Below are 26,872 nucleotides of genomic sequence, written 5' to 3'. Positions count from 1 at the left end.
ACAAATAGAAAAAATGGAAGAAAATTTCAAAAACAACGAAATTAGAGGGGCATACGAATACCTAAAAAAAATATAAGAAGTGGGTATAAACCTCAAACAAGTCTATGTAAAGATGAAAGTGGGCAAATAATCAGTGACCAACAGAAAGTCACAGAAACCTGGAAGCATTATTTTCAGACCCTACTTGGAACACAAGTAGACATGGAAGATGAAATGGGTATGAACTACGTAGAAGAGAATGAAGTAGATAATGGAGTAGAAGCTCCAACTATAGAGGAAGTTCTCGAAGCTATTACGGCCCAGAAAAACAATAAAGCTCCGGGAGTTGACGAAATACCACAGAACTGTATAAGGTAGGTGGCGACCACCTAGCAAGTCACATCGACGCGCTCATCAAAGTCATATGACAAGAAGAGAAAATAACTGACGACTGGAAGAAAAGTATAGTAGATCTATAAAAAAGGAGACAAACTCCAGTGCAAAAACTACCATGGAATCTCTCTACTATGTACAGCATATAAAGTCCTCACGTACATTATAAACCAGCGGCTCCAACCACTAGCAGAAAATATTATTGGACAGTATCAGACGGGCTTCCGACGGGGAAGATCGACACTGGATCAAATATAGTCAAACAGATCTTGAGCAAATCATGGGAAAACGATATTGATGTTCACAACGTGTTTGTAGACTTCAAACAGGAATACGACTCAGTCAAAAGGAACAAACTATACTATATATTGACTGAATTGGCAATACCACACAAGCTAATAAGACTCATTAAAGCCACAATGGATGATACTCAGGCATGTGTACGAATACAAAACCACCGGACAGACTTTTTCAAAATTTCGCAGGGACTAAAGCAGGGAGATGGGCTGGCCCCAACATTGTTTAACCTGGCACTGGAGTATGCGGTTAGGCAAATGCAAACTGGACGAGGACACCTACTGACCAACCGAACGGTTAAACTGGCCGTTTATGCCGATGATATTAATATTATGGGTAGAACATCAACAGGAGCACAGGAAACATACACAGAGTTAAAAACACAAACAAAAATGCTAAGTCTGGAAATTAACATAGAAAAAACAAAAATAATGACTCAGACGAGAAGAAATATAGTCCCACAAAACATTATACATGAAGATGACATTGAAACGGTTGGAAAGTTTACATACCTGGGAGTAGAAATAAATGCCGAAGGATCAGAAGATGGAGAAATACAGAAGAGAATAACGCAGGTAAACAGAGCTTATTTTGCCCTCTCCCATATATTTCGGTCTAAAAGTGTCCACCGAAATACAAAGATGAGAATCTATAAAACTTTAATTCGACCAATAACATGCTATGGCAGTGAAGCCTGGGTCCTGAAAGAAACATCCAAAAACAAACTCGACACATTCGAAAGGAAAGTACTGAGGAGAATACCAGGACCTGTGAGGGAAAACGGAATCTTCAGAAGTCGATACAACAACGAACTTTATCAACTTTATAAGGAAGCACCCCTGTCAGACTGTTCAATAGAATACAAAAATTGCAATGGGCTGGACATGTGATAAGAATGGGAGAGGATAGGCTACCAAAAAGAGCAGTGAATGCTAGAATGCAGGGAAAGAGACCGGCTGAAAAGCCAAGAAAGCGCTAGGAAGACACAGTAAACAGCGACGCACAAGCCCTTTTAGGAGTCCGTGTATGGAGAAGAGCAGCCACAGACAAGCAACAGTGGAGGCAAAAAATAAAAGAGGCCAAGGCTCAATTTGGGCTGTAGTGCCGTAGAAGAAGAATCAGCTTTAATACCTCGTACTTATCATTTCAGAGTATATGCCCCAGATATAGTGTTTTTCTATTTTGAATGGTGGCCCAAACTTCTCTGTCTGTTAATATTTCTGTTAAGATCAGTAAATGTCTTCTTCTTGATGTTCCTATACGTGACGAATGTTGGCGATCATCATGTCAATCTTTATTTTATCTGCAGCACCGCGAAAAAGCTGCACAGATGTTTTGTTGAAGTAGATTCTGGGGTTCTATAACCAGGATGTTCTTCTTCTTCGTGGACCTCTCTTTCCAAATATTTTTCTCTGCAGAGTGGCTTGTAGGAGTTTATATCTGTATTCACTTCGCATAATGTTTCTGAAGTGTTGTAACTTTCGAGATTTGATAGTGGTCAGTACCTCTAGGTTCTTTTCTTTTCTCGAATTAACTCGAGCGTGCTAAACTGACCAAATTGTGCACACTCGAGATAATTCGAGCGACGTTATATTTATCATCCTAATTCATCTGTAAATCTAAGACAACTGATAGGTTGTTAAAAACAGCTTATGTTTCCTTACTTTCTGGAACCACACAGGATACGTTCGAATAGACAACGGAAGCACCAATTACATAAACATAGAACGAGGAGTGCGTCAAGGGCCCCTCTATTAAATTTAATGTATATGCAGAACATATCATCAGAGCTTCTCTTGAAGATCGCACTGAAGGTGCCAGAGTCGATGGAATCATCATTAACAATGTAATACACCGTAGTATTAGCGGAAACAGAAGACCAACTAAAAATATTGATGAACATATTATCAGAAGAAAGTCTCAGGCTGGGCTTGGACATTAACTTTTTCAAAACCAAAATCATGGTATTCCACAAGAACAAAATGAACATGAACAAATTTCACCCAACATAAAAATAAATGGTATCACTCTTCAGAGTTCCCAAAGCTTCATATACCTGGGCAGAGAGTTAAATAGTTAGCGAGACCACTCAAAAGAAATTAGAAAACGCATTGAAATAGCAAGGTCTGGTTTCATGAACATGCGTACAATGCTCTCTAACCCCAAGGTATCAGTCACAATAAGATTGAGAACACAAAGTGTTATGTGTGGTCTATATTACTATATAGCTGTGAGACCTGGACAATAAAACAGTATGACGTCAACAAACTGAATTTATTCGAAATGTGGATGTACCACCGAATCCTGAGAATAAGCTGGACCAGCAGAACTGCGAATGAAAAAGTACTGGAAATAATGAGCACACGTCATCATCTGGTCAATACAATCAAAATTAGAAAGACGCCATATCTAGGACACATAATGCGCCATAGCCAAGCTGCCTATTTGAGCACAATTACAAAAATAATTCTGCGTATCGGACGCTATAGCGACATCTATTAAAGAAAGAAGAAATAAAAAGTCCCATATGTAAACAATTGGTTTGTTCTAGCATCAGTTTCAAACAGTTTGAAATTATCAGAAGCATGCGCTTGATGGCGTTCAAGCACACAAATTACTAGTTTGAAACTACTAGTAGTACGCTTTAACGAAGGTAAAGCAAAGCAGTACAATATCTGGTGTCAAACCATACACAATTACATGCCAGAACAAACCTAATAAATCTGAAAATTTTCGTGGAACCACTTTCTGGTAACATCCTTTAACATCTTCAGCAAACCCTCCTCAAAAACCCGACGTTTAGGTAGGATTTTTTCCGCCCAGAATTTTCGTACATTCCAAAATTTATGCTTAACTTCTGAGTGGCACTTTCCTTCTATAGACGTGGACTATAATTTCAGTGTTTTTCTAGATAAGCTTCTCCGCATCTTCAATAAGTCATTTCCTTTAATTCCTATTAAGCCTAAACATCGGAAACCTTCGGTTACGAAAGGTATCCGCATATCAGCCAAGAATATGCGTTTACTACTATACATCAAGAAATTTACTACCAATGTTTCTGTCACTGAATATATCACAAAGTACAGGACAACATATCTAAAACTTATCAAATGAGCCAAAAAAGCCTATTATCAAAATCGTCTGGGAAGCTCTAAAAGTGTTGCAAAAGAAACTTGGTCTATAATAAACGATCTTCGAAATAAAGCTCACACAGCTCAATCACTTTCCCTTCCAAATCCTGAAAGTCTAAACGATTACTTCGTTAATGTGAGTAAAAATATAACATCAACTATTTTGCCGCAACAAGATCCCATTTCCTATCTCCCTAATTCAAGACAGGTCTCGAATTCATTCTTTTTAAGACCAGTCGATAACTCTGAGCTGATCCAAACAATCATTAGTATCAAAAGCAAATCATCCTGTAGTACTGATGGAATATCTATAAAAATTTTCTCCAATCTCACAGAAAATGTGTTGGAAATCCTCGTCTCACTAATTAATGATTCCTTCGAAAAAGGTAAATTTCCAGAGTGACAAAAAACAGCCATTATTATTCCTCTTCATAAGGGTGGTGAAAAATCTAATTCCTGCAATTATAGACCTATTGCATTACCACCGGTACTCTCCAAAATTATTGAGAGACTCATTAAAACTCGACTTATGTCCTTTATCGTTTATAACAACATTTTATCACAAAATCAGTTCGGCTTTTTAACTAATAATTGTACCACTGATGCCATGTTTTTTGTACTACATGAGGTTTACCAAGCACTAAACAATAATCGTTATACTGCCACTGTTTTCTGTGACTATGCCAAAGCTTTTGATTGTGTAAATCACGACATTTTGATTAAAAAACTAAATTTCTATGGAATTCGAGGTATTTCTTTGAATTGGTTCCAATCCTACTTGAATAATAGGAAACAACTAGTTAGACAGTATTCGTTGGACAGTGAACAGGTGTGTATCGATATCGATAGCTGTGCCGGTGTCCTTGACTAGTGTTATTAATAAATTTGTGGGTAATTTATTTAAATATAGAAATAGGCCAGTCTACAAGTATAAGGTAGGATCTAAATATTTACTATTATGAGTGACTCGGGGGGTGGTGCTGAACCACCCCAGAGTAATACATCCTCAATGGATACGGAAGAAAAAACATATATAAATTTAAATCATAGGTATAAACCAAATGATTCAGGCCCTTACTATGTTTTTTGTGAGTCGATAGATAAACAGTTGACTCGTTTAACGGCAGTCCGCGTCGGTCACTATTTATTTAAGAATCAGTTTTTCAAACATGATGTACAAGACATAAAAGCTGTAGGTAGAAATAAGGTGAAGGTAATCTTTAAAACTTATACTTGCGCAAATTCTCTAGTCGATCACGAGCTTATTAAGAGCAATAAACTTGTCGCGTATATTCCATCATTTTTTGTCCAAAAAAAGGGAATAATCAGAGAATGTGATACGTTTTTGGAAGAAAAGTATATTTTGGAAAATATTGTTTCGGATAAAAAAGTTATCGAAGTAAAAAGGTTGAAAAGGAAAATAATCGATTCTGATAACGAAACAATTCTTGTTCCTCGCCAGATGGTAATATTAACTTTTGAAGGAAATAGCATTCCTAAGACTGTTAAATTAGACTTGGTTAGATTTAATGTTGAACAGTATATCGTCGGTGATACGGCAATACGTCCTATGTCAAAAATTAAAAATTTTCAGGAGAGGCTAAAAACATGATATTTGGAAAATTCTTCAAAACTGTTATATTATTTTATGGTATTATTATCTTGTTTTTTGGGATATATTGAAAATAATAATACCTATCTTTAAGGCATTAATGTGGAAAGAGTTACGACCACATAGAACGTATTGCCATAAATAGATATTACACATATAGGTAAGGCTGCTGACATAGAACCTATTGCAAATGATGTGGTCTAAGTTAAAATAAACCCAAAGATTAAAAGAGAAAGGGAAATAAGTAAGTAGAATTAATCTTTACTTATTACAAAACATGTGCAAATAAAAAACTAAGTTTAGCTGTTGGTGATATGAACATAAACTATGCAAACGAGTAGATGAAGCAAACGAGTAGATGAATTTGGGCATCGATGTGGTTATTATAGAAATGGTGATCTTCTTCTTCACGTGCCATACTAAAATGGCGATCACCATCGCGAAGGCTTCTCGATCTTCTGAAATATGGAATTGTTGTCCTGTATTTGACATCTTTAGTCCATTCACGAATGTTTTTAATCGAGAAACTTGTTTTCTTCCTATGGGCATGATTACCTGGTATAGTCGGTTCGCTAAACTCAGACACAACTGGCTAGTGATTTTAGTCGGTAATTTTTTTATTTTTGGCCAATTTTGACAAAATTGGCAAAATTACTAACTATTTAGTAATTATTAACTATTTAGTAATAATTTTTTTGCCAATTTTACCAAATTACTAGCCAGTTGTGTCTGAGTTTAGCGAACCGACTATATTATTGATTTCATTTATTGTAAATGAAAAAATTTTAATGTTTCTATGGGTAGAAATTTATGCTTGAATATAAGAGTGTTTTATTTGGTGAGATGTTCAATTGCATGGGTCTTCTAGGCACATCTGACCATTCCATGCTAAAATCAGTTTTATATTTTATTATACGTTCCACTGGATCATAGTGAAGTCCCACGAGATCACTAACGCATAGATCACTTTTTTTATTTCCAGGACTCAAATATTCTGCGAAACTCTGCAGTACAGTGATTCAACTTTTGGCAAGCTATTGAGAAATTCTGTTACCCCTTTTCCTTTTTTCTTCTACTTACTTTTGGTTTTATGCTGGTTTGTTTTTATTTTCCGTCGCAGTTTTTCTGAAAGCCCAGGTACGATTCACTCTTAAGCCTAGATAAAGCATTTTTTGCACGTTTCCACTTAGTTGGATCACCCTTCCCTCTCCTTGGACGTTTTTTACGGCCATTGCTAGTTGCAACTACAAATAAATCACCAGTAACAGAATCCAACTCTTCTTTAGTACAGCTATAATCCGATAGAGCGGAATGCAGGCTAATATCATCAGGAGTATTCTGAGCCAGCTAGGTTCTGGATCACTCTATACACTTTCGTCAGATAAATCTTTAGATCTGAATTTTGTTTTCAGTTCTCCGGTGTTCTCATCTAGGATTTCCTGCTGGTGTTAATCTAGAATCTAGAGCCAAACTAACCAATTTCCTAGCTCGATTCATATTTGATATTATACGCAGGTACCTTTCAATATTTATCAGCGCTAGCTGCACTCTCAACACTATCTTTAACCAAAATACGTTGTCACATAGAACATATTGCAGTCAGTCAAGCCGCCCGGCCGACTTATAACGTTTTGCAATTGCTTTAAAATCTAGTTTGTAATCGGATATTTACATGGGACGTACTGCAGGAGCATAGTCAAGGTCATAATAACACTGTTGGTTAGATAAACCAAATAACCGAAATTTTTGACATAGGACGTATTGCCGTATCACCGACGATATATACCCAGTTGTTCAGTGCTTTTTTTGCTTTCGGTTCGGCCATACTGCTCGGCAATGCAAATCAACAACAAATCGTTGCAAAAACTGTAGTCAAATACACGATAATAATGAAACATGTACTAACTCACTATTCTGTTTACATTGTAACTCCTCTGAACACAACTCTCTCTCTAAACAGTGTCCTACATTTAAACATCAATACAAAATAAAATCAATCATGGCTTTTGAAAATACTACTTTTAAAGAGGCAGAAGCCATAGCTAATAATCCGTCATACGCCAAGATAACTACAAATAATAGATTCGATATTTTAAATACTATAGAAAATTTTCCCTCCTTAACTCCCAATGTCCATGAAGGCTCAAATCAAAATCAATCATATGTACCTGCTTTTAAAAGATCAGGAAACAAGCGTAAAGCTGTCTCTCCTACTGCGACCGAGAAACCTCCAACTTTTCCAAGATCTCACAAAACTAAAAATACCATATCCCAACCCATAATCCCCAATCCCTACCGGGACGAGTTTATGGCTTACAAAGAAAAAATAGAATGTAAAATAATTAATGAAATCCCAGCTTTGATAGAAAATATTATCAAGAAAATTAACCCTAAAATATTTTTACCTAATTTACAAAAAAATACAAAGGAAGAAATTGAAAAAATGTTAGGCAACCTAATAAATACTGAAAGTGATGGGGAATAATAGGACGTTTAGCATACTTCAGTGGAACTGTCAATCTATAAATAAACATAAACCTAGTTTACTTAGTTATCTTGAAAACAATGTAGTTGATGTCATTTTACTTAATGAAACATGGCTTTCTCAAAATAAAAATTTTGCTTTAACAGGTTATTACATGGTCAGAACTGATAGACCTGATGGTTTTGGTGGTGTAGCCATCCTCATATCAAATAATCTTTGTTTTACTGAGGTTAAAGTAACTAAAAACTTTAATAAAGGTATTGAAACGTGTGCAGTTTTTATAGAACAAATAAAACTAGTAGTTGTTTGCATTTATAAACCTCCTAAAGTAATAGTTACTTGTAGAGATTGGGAAAAACTTTTTAGTCAATTTAGCGGTAAGGTTTTTGTTGGTGGGAATTTCAATGGACACCACAGTAGGTGGGGTTCCTTGAAAGATTCCGCTCAGGGTAAGTGTATAGTGGACGCGTTAGATAACGGTAATTTAGTTTTGCTAAACGACGGTAGACCGACCAAATTAACAAGACCCAATGAACTTCTATCAATGGTGGATCTGTCCCTCGTTACATCCAATCTAATTGGATACACTACATGGGATCCTGTCCCTGATACCCTGGGTTCAACTCACTTACCTATACTAATCAATATTGATCTTGAATATCAACCATGCACAATAATTCCTTCCTCTAAATGGAAAGAGTCTTCGGCAAACTGGAATATCTTTAAATATCATATAGAAAAAATATTGGCTGAAAATATATTTGATAATATCACTTCTGAGGATCGTTTTGACTTCCTTTTAAAGACAATTGACGATGCTGCCTCATATTCTATGAATATCAAAAACTATTTTCAGCCAAAAACTAGAACTCCAGTCTGGTGGGATAATGAATGTAAAGATATGATAAATTCTCGGAAACTTGCATACAAAAATTACAAAAAAGTATCGAATTTTGAAAACTATATTAAATATAAACATATTCAAGCCAAAAGTAAACTTTTGTTTACAAACAAACAAAAAAATTCATGGATTAACTTTGTCAATACTTTAAACAAAAACACTCCCATCAGTAAAATTTGGAATTTTGTTAATAAACTAGTGAATAAAAATTATCACTCAAGAAGATATCCTCTATCAAATGAACTAATAGAACAGTTACTCGACAAATTTGCTCCGCCATATGTTGATCTTCCTATTCAGAATAACAGTCAAACTTATAAATACAATATTTTCGAGAAAAGTTTTGATATGGAAGAATTTGAGGCTGCACTCAAGTCTTCTAATTCCTCAGCTCCGGGGCGCGATCAAATTACTTATAACATTATATATGAATTACCTCTTATAGGTAAACAAAGTCTACTAACAGTTTTCAACGATTGGCTTTTCAATGGAAAATATGTAGATCATATGAAAGAAATAGTTATCTGTTTAATTCTCAAACCTAATAAAGATAAAACACTCTCCTCTTCTTATAGACCGATATCATTAATGTCTTGCATATGTAAGACATTCGAAAGACTGATTAAGACTAGGTTAGAATGGCTTATAGAACATTATAGTATTCTCCCAAGTACACAATATGGATTTAGGTCTGGTGTTGGAACACTTGATGCAATATCACATTTAGTCACAGACGTTCAAATGACGTTTTCCAGAAACAACTATCTTGCTTGTTTGTTTTTAGACCTAAAAGGGGCATATGATTCTGTTGATTTAACCATGTTGCATAAAAAACTTTATGATATGGGATTACCTCAAAATATAGCTTCTAATATTGTTCATCTTTATAATAATCGTGTTATATATATTAAAGATCATTTAAACCAACTACATGGTCCTAGAATAGCTCATACAGGTCTACCACAAGGATCAGTTTTAAGTCCGCTATTGTTCAACATATTTTCAGCAAGTATTCATGGCATTTTTGATAATTCAATTAATTGCATTCAATACGCCGATGACATATGCATCTATACAGAGCGTAACTCGTATACTGATTGCCTGGAGGCTCTGGACTTCATCATGCATAAGGTTAATAATTGGGTAACAAATCATGCGCTGACCATTTCCTCTGACAAATCAGCCATAATGATATTCACTAGACATAGGATTCGTACGCCTGACAAAATAAAACTGTCTGGATATGATATACCTATTGTCAAAGAATACAAATATCTTGGCATTCTTCTTGATCCGAAACTTTTATGGTCAAAACATGTTAAATATATAAAAAGCAGAAGTGAAAAAGGTATTAATATCCTTAAATGTGTCACTAATCGTAGATGGGGTGCTGACCCTAAAGTTGCACTGATGTTTTACAGAGCCTACGTGCGATCTATTGTAGACTATGGTTGCATTCTGTATGGTGCTGCCAGTAAAACACATTTATTGACTGTAGACCGCATTCAGTTCAAATGTCTAAGAATATGCTTGGGCACTATGAAGTCTACTCCTAGCCCTGTTCTACTTGCTGAAAGTAACGAAATGCCTCTTCAAAATCGTCGAGAAATGATGGCAATTAAACATATTTTGAAGTTAAGATTAAACAATAATAATCTACTTAGACAACTGTATGAGTTATCAACTGAAAATCTTTCAAATAATTATTGGCGCATAAAAAATTCTCCCCCACTTGCTGATGCTTTCTTAGAAACCTACGATTATTCTAACATCTATGGTAGGGAAAAAAGATTACCAATATATAGAGGTGATTTTCAGGTAATGTTAAATAAACCAAAAGTCATTATACCAAAGTTCACAGAATCTACAGAAATAAATTCTGTCTTACTTAAATCCATATTGAGTGACTATAATGATCACGTTATAATGTATACTGATGGTTCCAAAAAAGAGGATGGTGCCACAGGCTGTGCAGTTTACATTCCACATAAAAGCGAATCCTTGAAAATTAAACTTCCATCACATTGTTCAATATATACCGCTGAAGCGGTAGCAATAGAAAAAGCGTTAGATTGGTTAAATTCACACAATTTAAATAAAGCAGTTATATTATCAGATTCATTATCGGTCATTAAAGAATTAAACTCAAATATGACACAACTTAAAAGAAATAGTATTCTGTGTGCCATCAAAAATAAAATATATAATAAAGATATTACAGTTATTTGGGTAAAAAGTTATACCGGCATCAAGGGAAATGTAATGGTTGACCAGCTTGCTAAGGATGCTACCCATGCTGGATTATATTTACCTATATTCACACTGGATGACTTACAGCTACATTATAATAACACAACTTTAATAAAATGGAAAGAAAAATGGAAAAAAAATAGCAGCGAACTCAAATAATCAGTATTATACTATCCACCCTACCTTACCACAAGATATTTCCTATATTTTTAAATACGCAATGTCGAAGAAAACTACAGCGACAATAACTCGTCTGAAAACCAATCACGGCGCATTCCCAGCTCACTTAGCTAAGTTAAATATTATCCCTTCTGGGTTATGCTTATGTGATAATATATCACAATGTGACATCAACCATATTCTTTTCAAATGCGGTAAACATAAGTCTGAAACAGATCAGCTCTATTTAAAATTAACAGATCTTAAAATTCAGACTCCCATAAACATCACCCATTTACTTTCTATAGACAGTAGAGAAATATTTGAGCTAATATGTAACTTTCTTTTTAAAGTTGGATATATTATTTAAAAACCAATAACCTTTACTACCATTCTGTTGCTAAAGGACTAGCTTCCAAGCCAACTCTTCAAACACACACACACACACACACACACACACACACACACACAACTAGTTAGACCAAATGATGCTTACTCTAGTCTCAAAAACATTGTATGTGGAGTACCACAAGGTTAAGTATTGGGTCCTCTTCTGTTTCTTATCTTTATAAATGACATCACTAATTTAAAAATCGATGGGAAAATTTTTCTTTTTGCTGATGATACCAGTATCACTTGGAGTAACTCAACTAGTGCATCTCTACATGAAACTATAACTTCGGATCTACTGACGATAAAGACCTGGTCTGACTCTAATTTACTCTCTTTTAACGTAGATAAACAGTAGCATTATCCTATAAAGGAGCTCTTCAACCTTTTCCTCTTAATAACAGCCAGATCAGTACCGTTGATTCTGTAAAATTTCTTGGTATTTTTTTAGACGGCAACCTCAAATGGTCCCTTCATATCGATTCGTTAAGTAAGAAACTCGCCTCAGCTTGCTATGCAATAAGATCTGTCTCAAGGGAACTCAATTTAGCATCTTCTAAAATAGCATAGTTTTCGTTGTTCGAGTCTCATCTTCGAACTGGTCTTCCTTTTTGGGGTTCTAGTACAGCTGCCCAATTTGATGTCATTTTTAAATTGCAAAAAAGAGCAATAAGATATTCTGTTTGGCCTCAGAAGATCTACACATTGCAGAAGTTACTTCAGAGATCACGGAATTTTAGCACTTCCATCTTTATATATTCTAGAAACGGTTTGTTTAATTCGTAAACACCTTCATGTCTTTCCAGCAAGGCCCAATCATCTTTACTCCACCAGAAATTCAATCTTTGATATTTATTTACCGATCCCATCCACTGAGTTAGTAAAGAAATCTATATTATATTCCGCAAAAAAACTTTACAACCATCTCCCTTTACAACTTAAATCTGTAACATCTTTCCCAAAGTTCCGTAAAATGACAAAAGCCCATCTATCTAAAAGACCATACTATTCAATAGAAGAATTTCTTAATGAATAACTAAGAAAATTGGGTTTCATACGCAGTAGCTTAAACTTGTCAGTTCCTAATGTTGTATTTTATTTATTTATTTATTTGTTGTAAGTATGTTCAATTTGCAATTTATATAAATTTTGCAATAAATTGTTTTTGTCTTTGCTTTTATATCTTATATACTGTATATTGACGATTTATCTAATTTTAGAAATTGTTGTTGTTATTTGTTATTGATATTATTTTTCTTTTGACTGTATGTAAGCTTTTTCCATAAAATTGTAAAAATTTTCAGAGACAATAAAGCATATTTCTATTCTATTCATTATCTCTGCCGTTTACAATTTATAAGGCAAGGAGACTACGAATAAAGGAGACGAAAGGGACTCTACAAGATGCAGTCACATTCCGTCTATTTGTCTAGGAAAAAATTCCTACGAAAGTTTAATAAATAAAACGAAAAATTAACCTAACAAATCTAATAAATCTGAAAATTCTCGTGGAACCACTTTCTGGTAACATCCTTTGCCAGAAGACGGAAGGGACTCTATAATATGCAGTCACATTTCGTCTATTCGTATAGGAGAAAATTCCAACGAAAGTTCATTCCGTGTACTCAAAAAATATGAGATGAAAATTAAAGATAGCTTATGTTTCATTTCAGTTCAGAGATGATCCATCATTCCCATACGTCCGTTTCGGTTTCTCCAGACCTCTTCAGTGGGGCTGCATGAACACCTCTGAATCGAAACGAATCCAAGATTAAGGATGTTACCAGAAAGTGGTTCCACGAGAATTTTCAGATTTATTGTTTACATCTGAGACTGATAGGTATATAGCGACACGCTTCATTTATTATTTTTCTAATTACTAATTTTAAATATTAACTTTTCTCAAAACGAAAGAATACGTCTCATGTTAAATTCACATGTGTTGTCGTTCCCAAAATACAAAACCAGATTGTATAAAATTAATGTTTTTTTCAGGGAAACACAAATTGCCACATTGACAACGCTCTTTATGTCAACTTCTTAAAAACTACAGAAAGGTTCTCAGCTTTTAAAATGCCAGATTTAGTAATTTATCGCCTTTTCTGGCCACATGGTAGAACCGCATGCATGATGACATAATAGTGTTGTGGTCTCAGTCACTATGGATACAGCGGGCACGCAGCGCAGTCACACCCTTGCTAAAATAACAAACCCTTACGAGATATAAACGAAGCACGCTTGTTTACCCAAAATAAATAAATATATTACTGTTCGTTACCAATATATTAGAGCAAAATATTGGTATGAACATTAACGGAGAGTTAATTAACAATATACGATACGCTGATGACACGCTAATAGTAACAGATAACCTAGCAAATTTACAGTATTTGATGGAAAACATAAACACTCATACCAATAAATATGGTCTAAAACTGAACATAAAAAAGACTAAATTCATGATTGTAACGAAGAAACTATACACCAATGTGAATTTAACCATAAATAATCAGCCAGTTACGTTCTACAAATATTTAGGGGTTTGCTTCACTGATACTAATGACCAGACAAGAAAAATCAAGAGGCGAATAGAGATAGCGAGACAATCGTTTGTTAAAATGGAAAAGTTCCTAGCAGCCGGGAAATAAATATAAACTTAAGAACAAGAATGTTAAGGTGCTATGTTTTCTCCGTTCTGCTGTACGGCATGGAAGCTTGGACGCTGAAAAAGATAAACATCAAAAACATTGAGGCATTCGAGATGTGGTGTTACAGGAGAATGTGGAAAATACCATGGACAGAAAGAGTAACAAATCAAGATGTTCTGTTGAAGATGGGGAAGGAATGCGAAGTTAAAAACCCTACAAACGAAAAAACTGGAATATCTAGGCCACATAATGAGAGGAGAAAAGTACTCTCTGCTAAGACTCATCATCCAAGGAAAAATCTCGGGAAAGAGAAATGTGGGACGTAGGAGGATTTCCTGGTTGCGAAATTTAAAGGAGTGGTATGGGTGCAGTTCAATACAGTTGTTCAGAGCTGCAGCCAACAAAGTTAAGATTGCTGTGATGGTAGCCAACCTCCGATAGGAGACGGTACTGCAAGAAGAAGATTACTGTTCGTTGTTTTACACTTACTTTAATTTTATAATTGTTTCCGTAAACCACCAACGGAACAATGGTGACTCCGACGTGATACAATCAAAAGCAGCTTAGAAAACCCATATCACGGTCCTTTTCCAGTTATTAAATGAGGAGACAAGACTTTTGTCGTCCGTGTAAATGGAAAAGAAATAACAATTTTCATAGACAGATTGAAACCGGCGTACGAGCTTCACGAAAATATCCATTACGAGCCAGGAAAAATGACAGTGTCCAGCAAAACGAACACAGACAATGAGAATAGCAGACCGAAGAGAAAAACAAGATTCACTGGAAGATACCATGCAAGTGTCGGTTAAAACATTTTTCAGTGAATTCAGTGGTTTTTTTTCCTCGTATAGACATTGCGTTGTATTTTTTTCTGTTATTTTCAATTTTTATTATATGTATATATTATTATGTATTATCTATCGTCTTATATTCTCGAACGGGGGTGTTATAGCGACACGCTTCATTTATTATTTTTTTAATTGCTAATTTTAAATATTAACTTTTCTCAAAACGAAAGAATACGTCTCATGTTAAATTCACATGTGTTGTCGTTCCCAAAATACAAAACCAGGTTGTATAAAATTAATGGTTTTTTCAAAGAAACACAAATTGCCACATTGGCAACGCTCTTTATGTCAACTTCTTAAAAACCACAGGAAGGTTCTCAGCTTTTAAAACGCCAGATTTAGTAATTTATCGCCTTTTCTGGCCACATGGTAGAACCGCATGCATGATGACATAATAGTGTTGTGGTCTCGGTCAGTATCGACACAGCGGGCACGCAGCGCAGTCACACCCTCGCTAAAATAACAAACCCTTACGAGATATAAACGAAGCACGCTTGTTTACCCAAAATAAATAAATATATTACTGTTCGTTGTTTTACACTTACTTTAATTTCATAATTGTTTCCGTAAACCACCAACGGAACAGGTATTATAACTGATGGGTATTATATTAACTAGAACTAAGATTTACCTGTTGATCTTCGCAAAAAGCCATCTTGTTTTCCTTTGCTTCCGGTACCGACAGAGAACATGCGGTATCGTACGACCACTGTGACTGACTGCGAATAGTTGTTTGAGGGTAAAAATATCTTGGGGGTTGACCAACCCGACTCGGAATTTTTAAGCCGGCAGACACTTCTTCGATTTCAAGAATATCCTTCAAACAGTTCAAAATGTCGTTGTCAATGCTTGAAAAGTTATGACATTGTGGGCTTATTACGATTTTCTGGTATAGATTGTGAATAAGCCTAGCGAGGTCTTTAAATGAGTAACCGTATTCTACTTGAATATAGCTCCCTAGAACTCCTTTAGATAATAAGCTGATCTAAAAATGTTAAAAATACAGTTAATTCTAAAACACTAAAACTTTCAAATATCATTTTAATTATTGAAGTGAATACTTCTTCTCATTCAGTGTGGGATTTTGACTAGACTAAAATCGTATTTGGCGTCATTCAAAAAACGTAATGCGAGTGGTAACCTTGCGGTATACCATAATATAAAAATTTGTATACCTAATTTAACTTTCTTAGCAAACTAAATACAGATCCCGAATTTTCCATTGTTTGATTGATTTAAGGGTGATTTCAGGGAGATGCCGAATTTAAAATTGATTGAGGTTGTGGTGGTTTTACCCCTATAGGGGTGATTTGTTAAATTTTTCTGAAAACTACAGTGCGGCACATGATTTTATACCAAATCTAAATATAGATTTTGAATTTTCTATTCAATTTCTTTTCTATTCATGACTGACTTCGGGGTGGTTTCAACACTATAGGGGTTGATTTGTTTAGTTTTTGGAGAAAATATAGTGCGACACATTTTATTAAAGTAAAACTAGATATAGATTCAGAATTTTCTAGTATTATGTTCGAGGTGGGTTCAACCCTGTAGGTGTTGATTAAATTTAATTCATTAAATAAAATTACAAAAAATTAAATAAAAAATAGATAAAATTAAATAAAGGTAAATAAAATAAAAAGTATATAAAGGTAAACAAAATTAAATAAAATTAATGAAAATTAAATAAAAGTATGCATATAAAATAAAATAACATTATTTAAAATTATAGAAAATAAAATTAAATTAAAAAAAAAATAAACAAAATAAATCGAATCGAAACGAATTGAATCTAATCGAATATATAGAAAGTATTTACTTCTGTCGGCACTACACAAGTGCCGCGGTTTTTTTTTGTATATGCCTTTGTAAAAATTTTATTTTTTATTTGTTTGTTGAGGTTTCTCAAGCTGGCATTTCCCTGTCGCTATGTATACCATTTTGATAATATATTTTATCACTCTTTTATAATATATATTATCTTTTATAAGATATTATCACTCTAATTAAGCGAAACCACCTGCAGTGGACAGGCAGGACATGTAGCCCGGGCCCCTGAATCGAACATGATAAAAAAGATTCTAACAGCTCAACCCGTGGGAATGGGAAGACGAAGTAGACCAAAGTTAAGGTGGATGGACGGGGTAACACAAGATGCCGAGAAGATCGTAGAAATGACGTAGAACGGTTGAGAAGGTCGAGGCCCTCTAAGGGCTGAAGCATCAAGATGATGATGATGATGTATACCACTTTGACAAAGATTTCTTCTATTCTCAAGCATTTTCATCTGTTATCCAGTGTTTCTGTTTCACATGATTATATAGCTGTGGGCGATCAATTATTATTGTAACACAATGTTTAATAGTCTCCCATATTCCTTGTGATGTACCCTTACGAATAGAGGGCATACATTTTTTTCACTTCTTGGAGAAGGTCGTTCTTCTGTCTTAGTTCTATTGGGACCGTGCAAGTTCGGCAAAGCGACACCTGGTTTCTACGCTCATCAACGTTATTCGCACTTTTAATTATATTGGCCAATTATATTAGTCCTGGTTACTGGATAATTGTCAAGGCCATAGCCCAAAAAAATAAGATCCAGGTTATGTTATTAAAACGTAAACAATAGGGAACTTGCATAAATTTTTAAATTCGAAAAAAATGTTATAAATCACAACACAACGTAATTTAAAACATGTATCAAAGATAAAAAAAGTTTTGTTTGTCTTTCGTTTGGCCCCTAAAGACGATTAAAAATTCAAATTAAAACAGGTGGTCCAAAACGCTTCGTGACGTCACTTGGTTTTACATTTACATTTTTCCAATAAAGTAAACAGAATTTTAAATTAGACGTTATAAACGTCAGTAGAAAATACATTTATGTGACGTTACAAGTGTTTTTGATCGTTTGAACTATTCATAGAAAAATTCGTACTTTTACAAAATGGTTTTATTTTCAATAGTAAACCTTCGTTCCTTTCCTTCAAAAACAGTATAAAACTACAATTTAGCAAACTGGTATATATTATTACAATGACATACGATAAATGTCATTAGAATATAAATATTTTTGACTTATTCCACGACGATGAGCTTGCCAAATACCCAAGTAGGTGGAGGCCAATAAACTAAAGAAGGAGAAGAAGAATATACCTAAATATAAGGTTGTGTCTAGGTATACGTTACCGTGTACGCAAATAAAAAAGTTAGAGTATCAGTGATTTCTTATTTTTTATTTGTTTAGTGTTTGTTTTTAAATTAACTACGGAGTGTGGACAATTATTTAGTTCTTTTAATGAGTTTAAGAACATTTTAAAACACTACGAAAAAGATAAGAGACTATAAATTAATATATATTTTTTTTAGTTATAAATGAAATAGTATGTATTACCGTAAAAGATTAAAATAAAAAGAAGACCTAAAGCTTTCACAATAATAATTAACTTGTTCTGAAGCTATTATCCTTGTGGCATTTTTGTAATCAATTATTCTAAATGGGAACTAAGCCACAATTTAACCAAAAAATGATTTTATTAACGTTTCGACGTCTAAATCGGACGTCGTTGTCAAAATACAAAATATTATTAAATTAAACTAAAATGGTGTTGCTTAGTAAAAAATTTTTCTAATAATTTATTTAATTTGACTAATTTTTGTATTTTGACAATGACATCCGATTTGGACGTCGAAACGTTAATAAAATCATTTTTTAAGTTAAATTGTGGCTTATTTCCCATTTAGAATAGTTGATTATAATAATTAACTTACGTATAAAACTTATTTTAGCAATATTTTGTACGTGTCATATCAACTAAATACATATATTTATTTTGCTAACCTAAATATATACTTTTATATATACATTGATTTTTTACAATTAAGTTTGAAACATCTAAATAGTTCTGCTTCCCTTCCCTTAACAAGTATTTTTCTATCAAACAAACACTAAACATATCAAAATAGCATGTACCAAAATATACAGTCACTGCGCACGTTAAATAATGAAGTCACTGGCTTGATCAAGTTTAATTCGCGTGTACCTAACTTTTTTATTTGCGTACACGTTAGAGTGTACCTAGACACAGCGAAATATAACCATAATAATAACTAATGTAAAACTATGTGACGTCACGGGTCGTATGAACTATTTTATACCGCAGAAGACTTTAAATATGTATTTATAATAGTGTAGGAAACAGAGGTTGAACCTTGCAAAATGGACACAAGTCCGGTTTTATTTTTTTTCTGGCATATCAAGGGGTGCTTATTATAAGACTAACTTTTTCTGAAAAAATTTCGCCCCGGAACCCCCCTTTTCACCCCTTTAAAGGGGGTAATTTATGGTTTTTGCAGAACGTAGCCCTTCCTGTACCTTTTACAACAAATTTCTTTTATAGAAATATAAAGAGGATTATATTTTATACGATTTATTTCCGACAGCATCTCTCTATCATCCACCGTTTAGCAAGGGTTGCGCCCCAAAGTTGACAAGTTTTTAAAAAAGATGTTTTTAAAAATATATATTTTTCCCTAACTGTAACGGAAATTAAAAAGAAATGCTGCGGAGATTATTCAAAAATAGATGATTGATTTTTTGGTATAGGTTTCACTTAAGGGTAATTGCCCTTTTTTTAATTACAGGGTGTTACATTTTAAAAAACCCCTTTTTATACCATCTGAACCATTTATGCTAGAGTAAAAAGACTTTCGGCGATTACCCATGTATTGGTGTTATTTACAAATTTGTATAATGCACCCCCATTTTTTCCCCGGAACCACCCAAAAAAAAGAAGAATTAATAAATAAAGTGATTTTCTTGGAATCCTTCACACACAATGCCCTTCATTAATATGCTTCATATATCATTTTGTGCAAGTTATTATTACCCATGCATGGACACTAAAAGCGATTTCCTAGTGCAACCCCTGTAGCCAAAAACAATAGATAAAATGGGGGTTGAAATTTTTTTTTTGTTTTTTGCTTTTTGATCCATATGGGCATATGCTTCATCAATAGTGCTTTTCAAAAATATATATGGTTATTGCAACATCCCTGCGCAAACCACCCCTATCCTTGAAAATATACTGCAGAAACTACCCCTATACCTTATCCAGCATGTTTTTACGATTTTCTCATTACCTATTCATTTTTTTTAAACAAAACTTGTACAAAGTTAAAGACCACTATTTACTCTAAAAATTAGGTCCTATTCATTTTTTTCGTTTAAGCAACCGTTACGGCACAGTGGCGCCGTAAACCTCATATATGCTTTGACGGGCTCCAGTTTTTGTTTATTTTTTCGTCATCTGTTTGTTTTATTGATAAAGTACTTATGTAAAATAAAAGAACACAGTGTAACCTACAAATCATGACCTATCCACATTTTACATTCTTTGCTCCCCAAAGCTACAGTGGTGGCCCAAAATAAATTTTTTCATATTTTCGCTACCTACACGCATTTTATTGCGTTAATGCTACCTTAATAGCACAATATTCACCCCTAAGTGGTCGCTAAGCAGTGGCGGATCCAGGGAGGGGTGATGGGGGCGATCACCCCCACCCCTCTCAAACCAAGTGATATTATATTTGAAGATTATAAAAATATTCATTTATTTTTATAGAAATACTTATATTATATTAGTATTATTTTTATAAGAATGACTTTTTATGCTTTAGCGACAGTGGCGGATCCAGCATCGTTAAGAGGGGGGTGCCAATTGGTTAAATTTCTATAAAAATAAATGAATATTTGTATAATCTTTGAATATAATATCACTTGGTTTGAGAGGGGGGGGAGGTGATCACCCCCATCATCCCTCCCTGGATCCGCCACTGCGTAGCGACCACCTAAGGGTAAATATTGAGCTGTTAAGGTAGCATTAATGCAATAAAATGCATGTAGGTGGCGAAAATATGCAAAAATTTATTTTGGGCCACCACTGTGGCTTTGGGGAGCAAAGAATGTAAAATGTGCATAAGTTATAATTTGTAGGTTACACTGTGTTGTTTTATTTTGCATAAGTACTTTATCAATAAAACGAACAGATTACGAAAAAAAAAACAAAACCTGGAGCCCGCCAAAGCATATATGAGGTTTACGGCGCCACTGTGCCGTAACGGTTGCTTATACGAAAAAATGAATAGGACATAATTTTTAGAGTAAATAGTGGTCTTTAACCTTGTATAAGTTTTGTTTAAAAAGAATACATAGGTAATGAGAAAATCGTAAAAACATGCTCGCCAAGGGATAGGGGTAGTTTCTGCAGTATATTTTCAAGGATAGGGGTGGTTTTCGCAGAGATGTTGCAATAACCATATATATTTTTGAAAAGCACTATTGATGAAGCATATGCCCATATAAATCAAAAAGCAAAAAACAAAAAAAAAATTTTAACCCCCCATTTTATTTATTTTTTTTTGCTTCAGGGGTTGCACTAGGAAATTTTTTTTGGTGTCCATGCATGGGTAATAATAACGTCCACAAAATGATGTATGAAGCATATTAATAAAGGGCATTGTGTGTGCAGGATTCCAAGAAAATCAATTTATTTATTAATTCTTCTTTTTTTTGGGGTGGTTCCGGGGAAAAAATGGGGGTGCATTATACAAATTTGTAAATAGCACCAGTATATGGGTAACCGCTGAAAGTCTTTTTACTCTAGCATAAACGGTTCAGATGGTATAAAAGGAGGTTTTTTAAAATGTAACACCCTGTAATTAAAAAAAGGGCAATTACCCTTAAGTAAAACCTATACCAAAAAATCAGTCAATTATTTGTGAATAATTGCCGCAGGATTTCTTCTTAATTTCCGTTACAGTTAGGGAAAATATATTTTTTTTAAAACATCTTTTTTAAAAACTTCTCAACTTTAGGGCGCCACCCCCGCTAAACGGTGGATGGTAGAGAGATGGTGTTGGAAATAAATCGTAGAAAATATAGTCCTCTTCATATTTCTATAAAAGAAATTTTTTGTAAAAGTTACAGGAAGGGCTACGTTCCGCAAAAACCACAAATTACCCCCTTTAAAGGGGTGAAAAGGGAGGTTCCGGGGCGAAATTTTTTCAGAAAAAGTTAGTCTTATAATAAGCACTCCTTGATATACCAGAAAAAAAATAAAACCGGACTTGTGTCCATTTTGCAAGGTTCAACCTTTGTTTCCTACACTATAAGTTATTACGAGTTTTTGAAGCGTGAAATTTTGAAAATCTCATTTTTAGACAAAACTGAACATTATTATGTAACAAAAAAAAATGTGCAAGTTCCCTATTATATGTAGTAAATAAAATTAGTTATTAAAATGCAGTACTGCAAGCAAAATACAATTAATTAAATTTACCTTTATATAATAATTGCATATAATATCAATATTGTGGAGCAATATATAATTTTTCTTCTTCAATGACAGTAGGTATGAAATATACGTCAATTTAACAATTTCAATTGACAATATGAATTATTTAAGAAAGTTGCAATATTTCTCCGCTATTCTCGCACGATCTTTTCTCGTATCCCCTCCAAGTACTTGCACACCGCGAATACGCTTTGTCTCTCTTCATTTTGTGGGACCTTTGAGTTTGAGCTTTAATTTAGCTACGAGGTGAGTATGATATGATCCACATATCGCCCTTGGATATGATCTGACTGTTTGTATTGATCATCTCCAGCGAATATTAGTGAGAATGTAATCATTTTATTCGTGCCGGATAGTAAAGGCGGTAAAATGTCCGAGTTCCACGCAGAAGGCCAGGAATCAAATCCCAGCGCCGCGCCGGCGAGAGCATCTAGAATCTAGACGTTTTTAAGTGTCTACAGGCTCCAGGCCCACTCATCCTGAATAAAATGAGTAGCTTGAGTAAAACTAGGGTTAATAACAGGCGGTTGAAACGGAGCACTAGCCAGTGGCCATGTTACCTTGTATATCGTAGACCATAGAGATATTAGACCTGCCCTGCTATATCCCAAAGTCGCGTTAGCGGTATAAAACGGAAGACAGTTATTAGTATTATGTAATCAATTTGATTTCTAGGGCTATATTCTGGATTTTTCCAAGTATAAAGTAGGCGTAAATGGAGTTTAAATCGATTATTCATCATAAAATAGTTATTTGTGACAGCAAACTCAATTAGGTGGTCACCTCTTTCGTTTCTCTGACCTATCATTTGCTATCATTTGCGATTACGCATATAAAAGAATACAGTATCTCGGACATGTGATGCGGGGCGAGAAGTATGGCATCCTGCGACTCATAATGCAAGGAAAGATAGATGGCAGAAGAAGAATCGGAGGAAGACGAATTTCATGACTGAAGAACCTGAGAGAATGGTTTGGATGCAGCTCAAAACAACTATTTAGAGCTACTGCCTCAAAAATTAAAATAGCTATGATGATTGCCAACGTCCGTAGCGGAGATGGCACCTGAAGAAGAAGAAGATATAAAAGAATTAAATACTTGATTTTAACATGTCTGTATGACCATATAGTATATGTTCAAGTTCTTCCTCCATGTTCCTTCTTTTCAGTGAAAGTTAACACGTTCAATGCGTATGTCGCTCATCTGCGATATTCGGTTTCCCTCTCCAGTGCTGATGTCGCAGGTGAGCGACATCTGCTCACTTAAATTACATTACAAAAAATATTTCAGGTTCTGGGAGAAGTACTTAAAAAATATACGCAGCGATCGTGTTAAAAACCCAACCGTTTTGTAAAATATCACGGATGTAAGTTATATAACTAATATCGTATGTAAGAAATAGTAGCCCTAATTTTGGTCAATATTTTAAACAAAAATACTTTTACTTACAAATCCACAAGGAAGAATTTCCTGTAGCTGGCTGTATACAATTAATTACAAGTAAAATTTAATAAAAAATTTTTGTTTTGGTAAAAGGTATATTAGTTTAAAAAGCCCCTATAGGGCTACAAACATAGAAACAAAACGTTTTCCCTCTATAACAAGAGCATCATCAGTGTTACAAGAACATGGTGAGCCAACCAAAAACCTCTGAAACTTTATATGAGACTTTTAGTCTGTTTTTGAAAGGTTTTGAACTTTGTATTTTTTGGTTGGCTCACCATGTTCTTGTAACACTGATGATGCTCTTATTACAGAGCGAAAACGTTTTGTTTCTATGTTTGTAGCCCTACAGAGGCTTTTTACACCTTACTAGGGGCCTACTACAGTATAAACTATAGTATCTCGGACATGGGATGCGAGGCGAGAAGTATGGCATCCTGCGCCTCATAATGCAAGGAAAGATAGATGGCAGAAGAAGCATCGGAAGAAGACGAATTTCATGGCTGAAGAACCCGAGAGAATGGTTTGGATGCATCTCAAAACAACTATTTAGAGCTACTGCCTCAAAAATTAAAATAGCTATGATGATTGCCAACCTCCGTAGCGGAGATGGCACCTGAAGAAGAAGAAGGGGCTTTTAAAACTAATATACCTTTTACCAAGACAAAAATTATTTATTAAATTTTACTTTTACTTACAGTCATGGGTGTGATAACAGTGACACCTCTTAAGTATCCCACGTTGTCTTGTTCGATAGTATCATCATAAACTACCATTAGTGGTTCAGGACATGTACCATCAAATAACTTCAAGTTATCCCTAAAGCTACAAAAAACATTACATAAGATAAATACCAATATTACAGAAAAATAATTGTGTTCAAAAATCCTCGCAATTTGTGAGGGGCTTAAGTAACAGCAAAATTTTGATTTTACCGCCATTAAAATCTACCGCCTAACCCATTAATTCTAACAATATGTAAAAGGTAAATAAACATGCGAACAAAGATTTTAACCAAAAAATGATTATCTGTTGTCATTTATAAACAAATAATTTAACAAGATTGAAGAAAGGAAACAACAAAACACCAAATATGATCCAGAAATGCTCTCAAGGAGGGATTTGAAAAGAACAACAATATCGTACGTAAAATGCTTATCGGAAAAATTAAAATGGATATGAAAAAGAGAAAAATCAAAGAAGCAGCCCTCATCCTACTAAATAAAGAAAATCCGAACATCGGAATGGAGAGAAAATGCATGAAATCGTCAACTTTCTAGCGTCCGACAACTGGAGTAGGTACCCTTAACAATTTGTCGGACAATATTACCAGTAAATAAGTATTTTTTTTTACGACCGTTTAATAACATGCTCATTATTCGCTAATTTTTCATAGATAATAGCACACATTACTGTACCCGTGAGTAATAATTCATTACTCACGGGCTGAAGCTACGCACGGGTCATTACTCACGGGCTGAAGCTACGCACGGGTCATTACTCACGGGCTGAAGTTAGATTCAAGTGGCGCATGCCACTTTTAATATTAATCGTATGTAAACTGCAAATAAAATTACTTTAACTTGTTTATTTAATACAATAATTATTGTAATTTATATCAATAATTAACTTTGAAAAATTTTTAAAGGAATTTTTAACTGTAACAATGTCAGTATATTTGTTTATGTTTATATCTTGTTTACTAAAAATTTTGACGTTTATCATTTATTTTAGTGACAGTGACATTAGCACATTTTGTTTATGTTAATTAGAATTTATAACTAATATTGTGTTTATTTTTCAAGTTATATTGTGTTAAATATGTTATAACATATTAGTATAGTTATATGATGATATTTATATATAGTTAAATGTAAATATACATTATAATTATAACTATATATATGAAATACGTCAACCGACAACAGCCATTTCCTATTTATTAGATTCACTGACAGTAGGTACAAATTTAAACTTATAATTTTTCGGAAACGAATAGAACTTATATTGACTATTTCTAGTTCTATTTTTACAATAAATAAGAATTTGGTGATAGTTGGCAACTAATTATTCAGCCACGTACTAGAGGTAATAAATATCATTTAGGTATTTTTGTAAATTATTATAATTTAAATCTCGAGTAGTTGATAATTAAATTTTTTACTAATTAAAATAAAAAAAAGGTCGTAGAAAAAGTATAGTATTCTACTCGCATGTAATGGCTATTACTCACTCTGATGAATTACGACACTCGCCTACGGCTCGTGTCGCAAACTTCATCATCGTGAGTAATAGCCATCATTACATGCTCGTTGAATAATATATATACTATTATCAAACAATCCTGGAAAAGCCAGCTGTGAGGGTATACATTTTACGAGTCCATAACTTTACTGTGTTTGAGTCATAACCACACACCATAAAGAGTCATAAAATTTATACCCTCACAGCTGAATTTTGCAAGGATTGCTTGATAAAAATACTTACAATTTACTGGTAAAATTGCCAGACAAATTTATAAGGGTACTCCAGTTGTCGGACGCTCCAAAGTTGACGATGTCATGCATTTTCTCTCCGCCCTCCGCCCTTTCCGAAAATATTCCGTATTAGAAAAGTTGTCCGACTCAACATGAATAATTGAATAAACGAAAAGTAAAAGATGGTTTTGCTTATTTTCGATTCAGAGGGATGCACAATCGCTGGACAGCTGTTTTCACCATTGCAGGCTTCCTCAACAGCGCTAGCGTGCACTGCACACCTCTAAATCGAAAAACACCTCGACCATCTATTTAAGATCATTGAAATTCCCATTGGGACGCGATCCAGCGACATCTCTTAAACAAATTGAAAAGTCTCAGATGCAGAATTCACCATTATAATAAAATTAAAATGGTAAATAGTTATTTAAATCTGAAACTTTTCTTGTTGAAAGTTCTTTCTGGTACATTCTTAATCTGCGACTTTTACAATTTATAAAACCGCAG

At 34.2% G+C, this 26,872-nt stretch overlaps 1 protein-coding gene across 1 annotated transcript in view; it reads right to left on the bottom strand.

Moving 5' to 3' along the window:
- Positions 1–26,872, bottom strand: part of LOC114346629 (3'-5' RNA helicase YTHDC2-like) — a 77,051-nt gene that overhangs the window by 18,374 nt on the left and 31,805 nt on the right. The window contains exons 5-6 of the mRNA XM_050641976.1: positions 24,587–24,713; positions 15,728–16,081 (exon numbers count right to left, since the gene is read on the bottom strand). Coding sequence (XP_050497933.1) covers positions 15,728–16,081; positions 24,587–24,713 — 481 coding nt within the window. The remainder of the gene's footprint in view (positions 1–15,727; positions 16,082–24,586; positions 24,714–26,872) is intronic.

This window comes from Diabrotica virgifera, chromosome 1 (genome assembly GCF_917563875.1).
Source record: "Diabrotica virgifera virgifera chromosome 1, PGI_DIABVI_V3a".
NCBI classification, from domain to species: Eukaryota; Metazoa; Arthropoda; class Insecta; order Coleoptera; family Chrysomelidae; genus Diabrotica; species Diabrotica virgifera.
Note: the sequence above shows the minus strand (reverse complement) of the source record. Positions and strands in the feature narration are given on the sequence as shown.